A 12,483-nucleotide genomic window follows, 5' to 3' on the forward strand; every position below is an offset into this window, starting at 1 on the left:
GGGGTAAAGTGCTAGAAGGAAGAGGTAGAGTCCCTTTGGGAGGAAGGATCCTTGTAGAGCAAAAAGAAGGAAGAGAGGAGGCCAAAGGCCGAGGAGCTGGGAAGAGGAAGGGAAAGAAGCTGCGGAGCCTCTTCTACGAAGGCTTCCTCGTGCCTCCTGAGGTGGGCCAGGAGCAGGCACGAGGCCTCCCTGAGGGCAGTGTTTCCCCCTCCAGGCAGAGAGGCCAGGGAGACCGTGAACATCACCAACAAGGAGGAGCAGAGGTTCCATTTTGCCTTCCAGGACACCTCCCGATATTCTGAAGGTTTCAGCAGCAGCCTGGTCGTGTGTCCCATGGAAGGCTGGGTCCCACCGCTGTCCAGGTAAACAGAAAGGAAGGCCCCCAGGACTGCACTCGCCCAACATGGCAGGGTCCCAGGCCCAGCAGCCAGGAGAATCGGTTTCCTAGTGAACTGTAGAGCATTGAGAACTTTAAGCTCTTGTTCTCAGTATTTTCTTATGTTTATATTCTTTTCCTCGCTATCCACTGTGTTTGCAAATCCATAAAGCAGTGGCCTGCCGTGCCTGGCAAATCTTCAAAATTCATCGTGATTTGGAGTTAGGATGCCTTTTCCTCCTAGTGTATAATAGTTTAGTATTCAACCTTCTTTAACAGGTTGGTCTAGTTACGTAATCTGCTGTCTTCATCCCCAACCAGGTTCCCAATTGATATTTTCTTCACACCGAAGCAGGAAGGAGAAGTGAACTTCAATTTGATCTGCAATGTGAAAAAGAAAGCCCACCCCCTGACCTTAAATGTCAAGGCTCAGGGCTACTCTATGAATGTAGAGGTCAAGTGCAAGGACAAGACTGGCACCATCACTCTCTTGACTCCCAACCAGACCACGACTCTCAACTTCTATGAGGTAAAGACGAGAGAGGGCCTCGCTCTCTCTGTTTCCACACTGGCTGGGAAAAGCAGTACAAGTGAATTGTCGCTGAACCTCTGTTTCAAATGCCGGGGAGACCAGGAGAACAGAAACATGCCAGGAGCAGCTCCACCCCCAGAATGTGTATGGTTCTGATGTGAAAGCTTATTTTACTTTTCAGAGGGTGGAGAGATGGGAGAGAAGGGGGAAATGCTTGTCTTAAACCTACAGTAGGATGTTTTGCTACCAAGTGAGATCTAAGAATTAAGTTGTCATCTCACTCTTCTCACTTAGTAGCTCTTGCTGGACTCTCTGACTACTCTCTGAGCTAATGATACTCAACTCACGAAAATCATCTGCCATCACTATTACCCACAGGGTGTTTTCCCCCAACGTGTTGCATATCCTGACCCCACAGAAGGGAACCGTGGTTTGCATTCACTCAACATTCAACTCTGTTCTCTCTCAGGTGGAGTTGAATGAATGTGTCCAGTGTGAATTCAGCCTTATCAACACCGGCAAGTTCAACTTCAGCTTCCAGGCAGAGCTCTCCGGCCCCAAGTCCCTGCTGCAGTACTTGGAATTTTCACCCATGGATGGCAGTGTGGATGTGGGGCAGAGTGCACAGGCCTCCCTGTCTTTCCAGCCATTTAAGAAATGTGTCTTGAAGGGCCTGGAACTCAAAATCAAGGTGAGACCATTTAACGTTGTCCGACACTGAACGCATTCACAGCATTCTGTCTTGAGAGCTATGTCTGATGGCCACCCTTAGCTGCAAGGAAGGATGGGAAGTCAAGCATGTTTCCCAGGCACGTTGGCAGCCAGAGTCCTGCTAATGAGGAGGCCCTGGGAGGCAGACGTTGGGTAAGGGCTGGCAGTCTCTGCACACCCCTCCGCCTTCAAGCTGAATCATCACTGCGGGAGCAAAGCAAGAGCCAACGTCGGGCCCAGGTGCAGAGTAGTCCACCTTGCTTTCCTTAAACAAACATGTAAACTGTTCATCAGAATCTCTGCAGATGCAGCCCTGAGACCTGAATTTTTTTTAAGCACTCGACTGTTTCCCTCCTTCACCTGAGGGCATAAGGGCCCTTTCCTCTCACTTCTAATCACACTCCACCTGCCATTCCCTTCCCACAGATCAGCCACGGTCCCACATTTTTGTGCAGCATCTCAGGCTGTGCCGTGAGCCCAGCCGTCCATTTCTCCTTCACCAGCTACAACTTTGGGACCTGCTTCATCTACCAAGCTGGGATGCCCCCATACAAACAAATCCTAGTTGTCTCCAACAAGGAAGAGACGTCTATGAGGTAAGCAGACTTCCCAGAGCTTCCAGATGATTCTGCCACTCCTGTGGGTCCTACAGCCTCCACACAGGTGGGGTCCTGCCAGGACAGAAAAGGAAGGATTCTGGGAAAGCCTCAGACACAGGTGGGCGTGAATCCTGAGTCTCCTTGCCCCACCGCTAACACTCATACTTGGATAGCCATGAGCTACTCTGCTAAAAAAAAATCCTCTTCTGGAAATGAGGAGGGCAGTGCCGAATGACGTGACAAGAGGTTCGATGGCTTCCGTTTATTTTCCGCGTGTAATAGATGTGGAGCCGAGGTTTGGAGAGTTAAAAAGTTAATTTCTCAGGCGAGTGACCTTGCAGTAAATGGCAGATCTAAACTGGGCCTGAGCCTTCTGACTCAAATCCAGCCTCTCTGTGCCATCCCTGTGTAGAATGTTCCAGTCCAGGTTTCTGGGCCCTATTCCAGACCTCAGAAAACAAAACTGGCCCAGAGACCTATGTTTACTCAAAGTTCTCCAGGTTAGTACCCTGCAACTGAACTTCCTTCAGTGTCGGAACTGTTGTATGTCTGCACTGCCCAGTGCGGTAGCCTACAGCTGCACGTGGCTGTGGGGCACTTGGGATGTGGCTAGTGCCACTGCAGAACAGCACTTCATTTATTTTATTTTATTTTAATTAATTTTAACTTTAAGAGCCACATGTGTCTAGTGGCTACCATATCACATAGCACAGGTCTAGGTTCAAATCCCAGCACTTCCCTAGCTATGTGACCTTGGGCAAAATTTTTAAACTCTCTGTGCCTCTGTCTCCTTGCCTGAAGTGGGGGATAGTCGTACCTCCCCACAGGGCTATTAGAAGGATTAAATTAGTTCCTTTAGAGAGAGTACTTAGAACAGTGCCCGGAACATAGGAAACGCTCAGGGTTTTTTATCTGCTGCTACTGTTGCGGCGGTGATGGTGGTGATGATTCTCCGGAATGTTAAATTACAAGAGTGTCATGTAATTTTAAACTAATTTAAAATCTTATCTACCTACACTCCTCCTTGCCTGATTTGATCTGAGTCTTACTTTGCTTAAGGCATTGCGCTCTATTTTATTGCCTCAGCCAGAGTCCTTCTCTAAATACCCGGAAGGCAGATGAGGAGGGGTTGTAATGGAGGTCTACATGCTTCCTACCCACAAGTGAAGGGGGGTGGACATGATCTTTGAAGGTCCCTTCTAGTTGAGCAATTAGCAATAATAATCATAGCTCACCTTTATGGAATGTTTCCTCTGTACCCTGTCTAGTGACTGATTTAGTCACTTTATCTCATTTAATCCTCACAGCAATTTTATGAGGTAGCCATCACTACCCGCATTTTACAGAGGAGGAAACAGAGACCCAAATGGGCTGAGTAAACTGTTCTCAGGTCACATGGCTAGTTAGGGATAGAACCCGGATCCACACTCCTGTCTGTCTGACTCTGGACACGTACTCCTCCCCACTGTGCTTTACCACCCAGTTACTTCAGGAAGCTCCCCCTTCTTATGAAAGGGTACAAAACCATGAGCTGCATTATCAAGGAGGAGAGGATAAAGAAAGGGAAAAGAGCACTGGGCAAAAGGTCATGAGACTTTGCATTTGAGGCCTGGCTCTGCCAGGATCTCTGGATGTGACCTGGGGGAAGTAACTCAACGGTGCCCGGGAGACCACAGGCTGGATCACTGCTGAAGTCCCTTCCAGCCCTTACATTTGGACTCCAGGAAAACTGGGCAGGACATCAAGCAGTGGATCCAGCTCAGAGAAACAAGGGACAAAATCTCCCCCTCTGGGTCAGGCATCCGAGAGCTTACACACCTTCCTCCTGATCTTCTCCAGCTTAGAGTGTCTGTACACCAACACCAGCCACCTCGAGGTGAACTTCCGAGTTGATGTGGTGAAGCCAGGAAAGACACTGGAGATTCCCATCATCTTTTATCCTCGAGAAAGTATCAATTATCGAGAACTCATCCCCTTTGAAATCAATGGGCTCTCACAACAAGTAGTTGAAATCAAAGGGAAAGGCACTGAAATGAAGGTAAGAGCCAGTTGGGGAGATCCTCGGGCTGGGCACCCCTCCTTCTTGCCCTTCTTTGCCCACCTGAGCCCACCTGCCACCCCCTCAAAGTCTCCTGCCCCCAAGCTGCTCTGTCAGGGGGTCAACCAGTCCCACCAAGGGGTGAATCGTAAGATCAGACCCAAGTGAATCACGTAGATCTCATTCAATACCAAACTTTACTGTATCAAAGGATACAAGTAATCACAGGAGATCACTGGAGAAACACTCTTTTTCTTGGAGAAGTTTGAGACTATCAGATGCGGCACCCAAGCATGTCCTTTTCGTCCCACATCAGGGCATGTAGTGTTTTCAGGTTACGAGGCAAGACTTGTTTTAAGCTCTATATGCAGACAAACCTTTCAGTTATGGGACATTTTTCCTTAACAGCACACAGACTGACATTCTCCAGCCAGCCACAACTCCCAGGATCCTATTTGACTGCGGGCCTTCCTTCTAACCAGGTGCTCCTAATAGGAAGGGACTGGTCCGGTCCTGCTGCTAATCCCTTTCTTCCCAGTGTCTGGTTAACATTTAAGGTGTCTGTCTGGTAGGAGTATTTGCGTTTAATGGGGAGTTTTGGAAAACTGAAGACCTTCCAAGATCCTCGGCAATGCATGGGACATTTCAGCAACCAGAGAAAATGGGAGGGGTGTGTTCTGGCAGCCTTCCCATCAAGCCAGAGAGCAACAGGACCAGGCCACCTGGTGTGTCTGCACCCGAGCCAGTGATGGGGTCTCTTCTGATGTCATTGATTCATTCGAGTGTTCATTCTTTCATCACTCATTCAGCACCCACTGTGTCAGGTGCTTTGCAGAAATCCTGCAGAGGAGGCTTAAGCATGTTCTCTCACCTCCAGGAGTTCACAGGGTGGGGTTGGAGACCCTTGCCTTTGTACACAAAATGGAAACATATGGGCAGGATAGAAAGAGCGTGTAGGGGAGGGATGCAGTTTAGTGACTGGTCAAATGACAGTGACCAGTGGGTGCTATTCGTGTGGGTCACGTCATCCCGGAGGACAAGGTCCAGCCTGACCTTGGCCCGATCCAGGTCAGCATTTTGATCAGTACGTCAGATGAGGACTTTGAAATGTACCTGCTTCTCCCACCTCCGCTGCCACCATCACCTCTCACTCCTAAAGGCTCTCTCTCCTGCCCTCTTCCAGTCCATCTCCACAGAGGAGTGAGCCAGGGCACCCTCCCAAGATACACACTTGATGGGGCCGCTCCAGGCTGCACTGGCTTCCCACTTCTCCCAGAAGAAAGCCTGACCCCTCTCCGAACTGTCTTCCCGTGTCTCCCTCTCGCTCCCAGCCACAGGCTGTGAGTCCAGTCCACTCCCTCCAGCTCAGGGCTTCGCCACAGCTTGTCTCCTCCCTCGGGATCCAGCCCCACACCACCCTGATGCAAACCCACAGGATCCCACCCTTCCTTTAGCTCTCAGTAGGAACATGCCTTCCTCAGGGAAGCCTCCCTCACCCCCAGGCTGGCTCAGCCCCTTGTACCCTGAGCTTTTCCTTCCTAACATCTCTGAACCCGGCCGTAATTATGTGATTGTGCAACAAGTTGTTTAGTGGGCATTTTAAGCACATAAATGTTTGTTGAGTGGGCGAATGCCCATCCAATGTGAAGAATGAGAAGGAACCAGCCTTGCCTCACCAGGGTCCCCATATCGTATTTCTTTTTCTCATTAACTGATGAATCTCCTTCCCTGCTCTCTTTCTTGTCCCACAGATTTTAGTCCTCAATCCAGCCAATAAGACTGTGAAGTTAGGAGCTGTCCTGCCTGGACAGGTGGCGAAGAAAACGATTTCCATCATGAACAACAGCCAAGCCCAGCTCACATTTGACCTGTCAGCCCTGTTCTCGATTCCAGAACTCCAGGACCCCAAGGTTGGTGCTCGGGCCCCTAGTGGCATCTTCATGCCCCATCCCTTCCCCCACCCCCCGCCCCGATGACAGGGATGGCCGCGGTAGCAACACTGACACCTCACGGTTCTCGTGCACCTTCAGTGTGCCGGGCAGTTCTGAGAGCTCTCCCTGTCCTGCCTCTGGTCATCTTCACAGAAACGGTGTAGGGTGGTGCTTCTGTGATTCTCATTTTACATGTAAGGAAACCAAGGCTTGGAGAGGCTACATGCCTCTAGAGGGCAACAGTGATGTAGAAAGAGAAGTGCCCTTGATGGATTCAGAAGATCTGGGCTCTAATGAATATACATATATCATCACAGCAGAAAATTTGAAAAATATGGAAAATCACAAAGCAGAACATTTTGCCCATAATCTCATACCCAGAAATAATCACTTAACATTTTGGTACCTATCTTTCCCCTGTTTTTCCTACACATTTTTAAAATAAAATATTAATGTTCAGGTTGTTTTGAAACCTGCTTTTCCCAACTTGAAATAGCTCCTAAGCGTTCAATGTCATTTGTTCCTCTATACCTCCATCATGCAGACGGACCAATCCTCTGTTTCTGCTCATCTCAGGTGTTCCTGATTTTTTATTTTATAAGCAGCGTTGTGATATCCATGTAAACAAAACTTTGTGTGAATCCATGACCCTCTGCTTCATACATACCCGTAGGAGTGGGCTTCTTGGACCAAAAGGAAGAGTATGTTTCGATATACATCACTCATCTGCCCCCGAAAGCTTGTCCCTCTTTACACTTCAATCCGCTGTGTGAAAGAAGCATGCTTGTTGCCAAATCCATGTCCTCGAGCTCCCTAAATAGAGAAGCTACAGTCCTGGCCGCCGTCTACCCATCTCACAGTGTTTGGGTGGCCCTTTGAAAATGGACCAGGTGTATTTCGTTTTGAGGATGGACTATATCCATTCCTTCATTCAATTCATTCTTACATTTACTCAGTAAATCAGTGCTACGTGCTGGAAATATAAAGGTGTGGCTTAGTCAGCTTGGGCTGCCATAACAAAACACCACAGACTGGGTGGCTTAAACAACAGACATTTATTTTCTTACAGTTCTGGAGGCTGGAAGTCTGACATCAGGGTGCCAGCATAGTCAGTTTCTGGTGAGGACGCTCCTCCTGGCTTGCAGACGACCACCTTCTTGCTGTGTCCCCACATGTCAGAGAGACAGCAAGCCCCAGCTCTCCGGTGTCCCTTTTTATAAGGGCGCTAATCTCATCGTTAGGGTCCCACTCTCTTGACCTCATTCTAAACCTAATTACCTCCCAAACACTACTCACATATGGACTCGGGAGGACACAATTCAGTCCATAGTAAGGTGAATATGACATAGACTTTGGTCTGGTGGAGTTCACAGTCTTTTGGGGTCACAGACACATGAACAGTCCCAGGAAAGCCTAGAAGCTGCAGAAGCAGGGTGTGATTCAGGACCAGGGCTGCTCAGAGGAGGGCCTCACAGTGGAGAGAGGTCTGAACTGCGTTTTACAGGATGAAGAGGTATCTCCCAGGCAGACAGGTTGAGGAAGAGTGTTTCTGGCAGGCAAGATTATATAGGCTCAAAGGGGTTGATGCTTTTGGAATCCTAGGTGTGATTCAATGTGGTAGGAGTGTTGTGGACCATCTGAGGATTGCAGGATACAGGAACACTGGCTGTGAGAGGCCGACCAAAGCAGGAGACCCAGTGGGCATCTCGTCCCTGGACCCCCACATCACCCACTTTGCCTTCCAGAGAAAGAGGGAAAACTTGCTGCTTCCCTTTCCTCATTAATCCAAAGTAAAGTCCTCATTCCAGTGGGTCAGGGCCCCTCACAGTTCGGCTGCACCAGTTCTGCCTCTCGAGGTGGTGAGACGAAAGCTGCCAGAATGGCCTGGACCGGCACTGTCACCCCGGGGGGGGGTCACTTCCATCATTGTGTTTTGAGAAATCTCTAAGGTCACTTTCCTACTGTGATTCTCAGCCATTATCTCACTCCCCCCCACGCCTCCCTGCCCGCCACAGTCCACTTCCGGTGGCTGCTCAGCACTCCGTACCAAAGGGAGCTCAAGGATGAAAAGGGTTTGACTTCCTTCAAGCTGATTTTGATTTGATTTTTACCAGGACCAAGGGGAAAGAGCAGCCCCTTATATTCAACTTCCAACAGCGGTTCTCAAACTTTAGAACACATGAGTCCTCAAATGCAGGTTCCAAGCTCTCCCAAGGAGACTGGTTCTCTTGGGCTGGGGCAGGACCCAAGAGTCTGCCTTTTAACCAGCACACTGGGAAATGTGATGCAGGGAGCCCAGGGAGCGCGCCTTGAAAACCACCGGAGCACTGAGTCTTTTCTACTTGCTCTTACTGTTTCCTCCACCAGAGAACGGGGTTATTTGCAAGGGGTTGGAAAGAGAATTAACACTGATTGAATGCCTGTTACGTGCCACACATTTTGTACGGGTGGTCTGGATCTTCACCGTAGAGTAAATCACGGAAAGTTTCAGTAACTCACCACAGGTGACACAGCTGGTGAGAGGGCAGAATGATATTACACCTGGCCTGATACGGTCCCAGCAGCATGACCCCCAGAAATGGAGCCTCAGGAGCACCCCACCCTCAGCTGCTGAGGCTCGTTGTCATTTTATCCAGGTCATCACCTTGACACCATTCCACAACATCACTCTGAAGCCCAAAGAGGTCCGGAAGCTGGAAGTCAACTTCGCCCCGAAGAAGCGTGTCCCTCCCTTCTCCGAAGAGGTGTGCATGGAGTGCATGGGGCTCCTGCGGCCCCTCTTCCTCCTCAGCGGCTGCTGCCAGGCCCTGGAGATCTCCCTGGACCAGAAACATCTTCCCTTCGGACCAGTCGTGTGTCAGACACAAGCCACGCGTCGCGTCCTCATGTTGAACACGGGCGACATGGGTGCGAGGTAGGAGAGCCCTCTGGGCCTGGATTCCCATTTAACTATCCCAGGACCCTCTAAAGTGGTTAAGATATTGTCCCCATTTCACAGATGAAGTTGAGGCTCAAAGTGGTTATGTGACTTGCCAGCAGGGACCCACCCAGGCACTACTTGGGGAATGCTGCCATAGCCGTGCCCGCTGCGCACCACACACCTGCAGGGGGCACCCTTCACACCGACCTCAGTTAAACAGTGCCCTGAGGCTGTGGTATGGCAGCCTTGGCACTGGAAGCACTGGTCTGCACCATCCACCCTCTGTGTCCTACCTGGACCAAGTGCCAGACCACAGAGGGGGTGACCACACAGGGCCATCGGATCCCAGTGCCACCAAGAATAGGGGCAACTCTCATGTGAAGGGATCATCTCCACCCCCCTGATCAAACCTGAGAGGCAGTGCAGGGAGCAGCTATGGCCACAGTCTCAGGAGGGTTCCAGTCCTGGCCTGGCCACATCCTAGCTGTGTGACCTCGGGTACACGTGTAAGCGTGTTCACGCACATGCCCCTCAGTGTGCCACTTCCCACCCTGCTCAGCCCCAAGGGAGAGCCTGGAGATCCCACCCAGCAATGACCTGGCCTTTGTCCCACTGCCTCTGCTTTGCCCAGCAGTCTGAACCTCTCAGCTAAAAGCACAGGCAAAATCTCTTTTCTCAGCAGGATTGAGGACTCCCCAAGGATATTAGTAAACTACTTTGTCTCCTTTTGTCTTGGAAAAGGTTTAAATGGGATGCCAGAAAATTTGAGCCTCATTTCTCCATCAGCCCGGAAGAGGGCTATATCACCGCAGGCATGGAGGTTTCTTTCGAAGTGACTTACCATCCTACTGAGGTGGGCAAGGAGATCCTCCATAAAAACTTGCTCTGCTTCATCCAGGGTGGCAGTCCTCTGAGCCTAACCCTGTCTGGAGTCTGCGTGGGACTACCTTCGGTAAAAGAGGTCAGTAGGTGCTGCCCACAGATGGGCCAGTGGCCAGAGTGGGCCCAGCAAGCCCCACAGGAGAACTCAGTCAGGCCTTCTAGAAACAAGTGGCCCTGTTCAAACAGTCCTTGGTGCCCACATCAAACATGTAGACCTGCTCCCTCCTACCACAGGGCCTTCGCACATGCTGTTCCCGCCGCTGATATATTCATTTCCCCCTCTTCATCTAGTTAATTCCTATTTATCCTTCAGCTCTCAACTCAAGCATCTCATTCTGAGGGAAGGTTGTATTGAAATCTCGGGCTAGATCAAATTCTGTCATAAGCTCTGTAAGTAAGGGGTGAACACCTTTCGCTTTCTCTCTGGTTAAAAAGTGGGCTTGGGTTAATCCTCTGCTAGCCCTGTTCCTGGAAACCTAAAAGTGGAAACCTGATAGTTCCTGGCAACCCTTCTTATGGTCATAGACACCTGACCTCCATCTCCTGTTGTTTCAACAATGTTATATAAATGGAATCATGCAGTATGCTATAAATGTGTATGTACAAGTCTTGGCAAGAATATATGCTTTCATTTTCTTGGGTAAGTACGTAAGAGTGGAATGGCTGGGTCATAGGGTAGATGTATGTTTACCTTTTTAAGAACCTACCAAATTGTTTTCCGAAGTAGTTGTGTCATTTTACATTCCCATCAGCCACGTCTGACATTTCCACTTGTGCCGCATCCCTGCCCATACTTGATATGGTCAGTTTTTTAAAATTTTAGTCATTCTAACAGGTACGTGGTGATATCTCATTGTGGTTTTTAATTTGCATTTTCCTAGTGACTAATGAGGTTAAGCATCTTCTCAGGTACTTATTTGCCATCCATATATCTTCTTTGTTGAAGTGTCTGTTCAGATCTTCTATTTTTATTGGGGTTGTTTGTTTTCTTACTATTGAGTTTTGAGAGCTCTCTGTATATTCAGGACACAAGTTTTAAATTTAGATCCTCAGTCTGTTTAGAGTTCATTTTTATATGTAGTGTAAGACATGAATCAAAATTCATTTTTTTTGTACATGGATATCCAGTTGTTCCAGCAGCATTTATTTAATCGATTATCCTTTCTCCACCGAACTGCCTTTGTACTTTGGTCAGAAACCAATTGATAATATATGTGTGGGTCTCTTGCTAAACTCTATTCTTGTCCCACCGGTGATCTCTTTGACTCTCTTCACACCAATGCGACATTGTCCACGTTGCTAAGCTCAATGGCTAGTTCTCATGGCTCATCTTACTTGACCTGTCATAGCATTTGACACCTTGAACAAGCCCCTCCTCTTTCACGCACTTCCTTCATTACATGGCCTCCAGGGTACCACCCTCTCCTGGCTTTCCTCCCACCTTATTAGCTGCTGCTTCTTGTCTCCTCTTCTGATTTTTCTTAACATTGGAACGTGCCAGTCAGGAATTAGTCCTGAAATTCCTTCTTTTTTCCTAAATACACTTACTTCTTTATAATTTTATCCAGTTTCTTGGCCTGAAAAAAACATTGCTATACTGACAACACCCAAATATATAGAGAAAGAGGTAGTTATAGATATATAGATAGATAGATGTAGATAGATATCTATATATCTATAGATATAGATATAGATATATAGTTATCTATATATATATATGGCCTGAACCTTTCCTTGAACTCCAGATTTGTAAATTCCACTGCCTGCTTAAGGTGCCTGTTTTCTTCCAGGTGGTGAATTTCACCTGCCAGGTACGCTCCAAGCACGTACAGACCATCATGCTTTCAAACCACACCAACCAAACCTGGAATCTGCACCCCATCTTTGAAGGCGAGCACTGGGAGGGGCCCGAGTTCATCACCCTGGAGCCCCATCAGCAAAACAAGCCCTATGAGATTACCTACCGGCCCCGCACCTTGAATGTGGAGAACCGCAAACATCAGGTAGGTTGAGCCCCACCTCCCCCACTGTTTTCCTGGCATGGTTGGAGGGAGGAGTTGTGTGAGAGAGAATGGTAAGACAAGAGGGGACCCCACAAATGGTATTGGATCCACGGGGAATCATGTCCAAAGCTTATCAAGTCCACAACTTCCCTTTTTGTCCATGTATTTTCATGTTTAGGGGATTCTCTTGGAACCAGGGGCTCAGTTCTAAAATGGAGTCCTCAACTAGGCATCACGCAATTAATACTTCGTTTAAGTGCACAAATAGCATCATAGTGACTGTAATAAAAATCAAAAAGGGAAAAGAAGCCACAGTCTCCCACCTCCCCTCCCCAAAAAGAGCTGTTTTCTTCCGTCTTCGCTACCAGTCCTTATTCGAATACAGCCATAGCTGCCATCACAGCATCCTCAGTTTTGCATCCTGTTTACTTTTCCTTTACACTATGTCATGAGCATTTTTCTATTTAACTATGTAACCTTTGTGATAATCA

At 48.6% G+C, this 12,483-nt stretch overlaps 1 protein-coding gene across 1 annotated transcript in view; it reads left to right on the top strand.

Moving 5' to 3' along the window:
- The window catches only part of HYDIN (HYDIN axonemal central pair apparatus protein), a 433,731-nt gene that overhangs the window by 402,596 nt on the left and 18,652 nt on the right, over positions 1 to 12,483 (top strand). Inside the window, exons 72-80 of the mRNA XM_032613277.1 lie at positions 215 to 362; positions 698 to 905; positions 1,378 to 1,599; positions 2,046 to 2,215; positions 4,058 to 4,256; positions 6,008 to 6,166; positions 8,824 to 9,101; positions 9,849 to 10,068; positions 11,780 to 11,992. Coding sequence (XP_032469168.1) covers positions 215 to 362; positions 698 to 905; positions 1,378 to 1,599; positions 2,046 to 2,215; positions 4,058 to 4,256; positions 6,008 to 6,166; positions 8,824 to 9,101; positions 9,849 to 10,068; positions 11,780 to 11,992 — 1,817 coding nt within the window. The remainder of the gene's footprint in view (positions 1 to 214; positions 363 to 697; positions 906 to 1,377; positions 1,600 to 2,045; positions 2,216 to 4,057; positions 4,257 to 6,007; positions 6,167 to 8,823; positions 9,102 to 9,848; positions 10,069 to 11,779; positions 11,993 to 12,483) is intronic.

Source organism: Phocoena sinus, chromosome 19 (genome assembly GCF_008692025.1).
Source record: "Phocoena sinus isolate mPhoSin1 chromosome 19, mPhoSin1.pri, whole genome shotgun sequence".
NCBI classification, from domain to species: Eukaryota; Metazoa; Chordata; class Mammalia; order Artiodactyla; family Phocoenidae; genus Phocoena; species Phocoena sinus.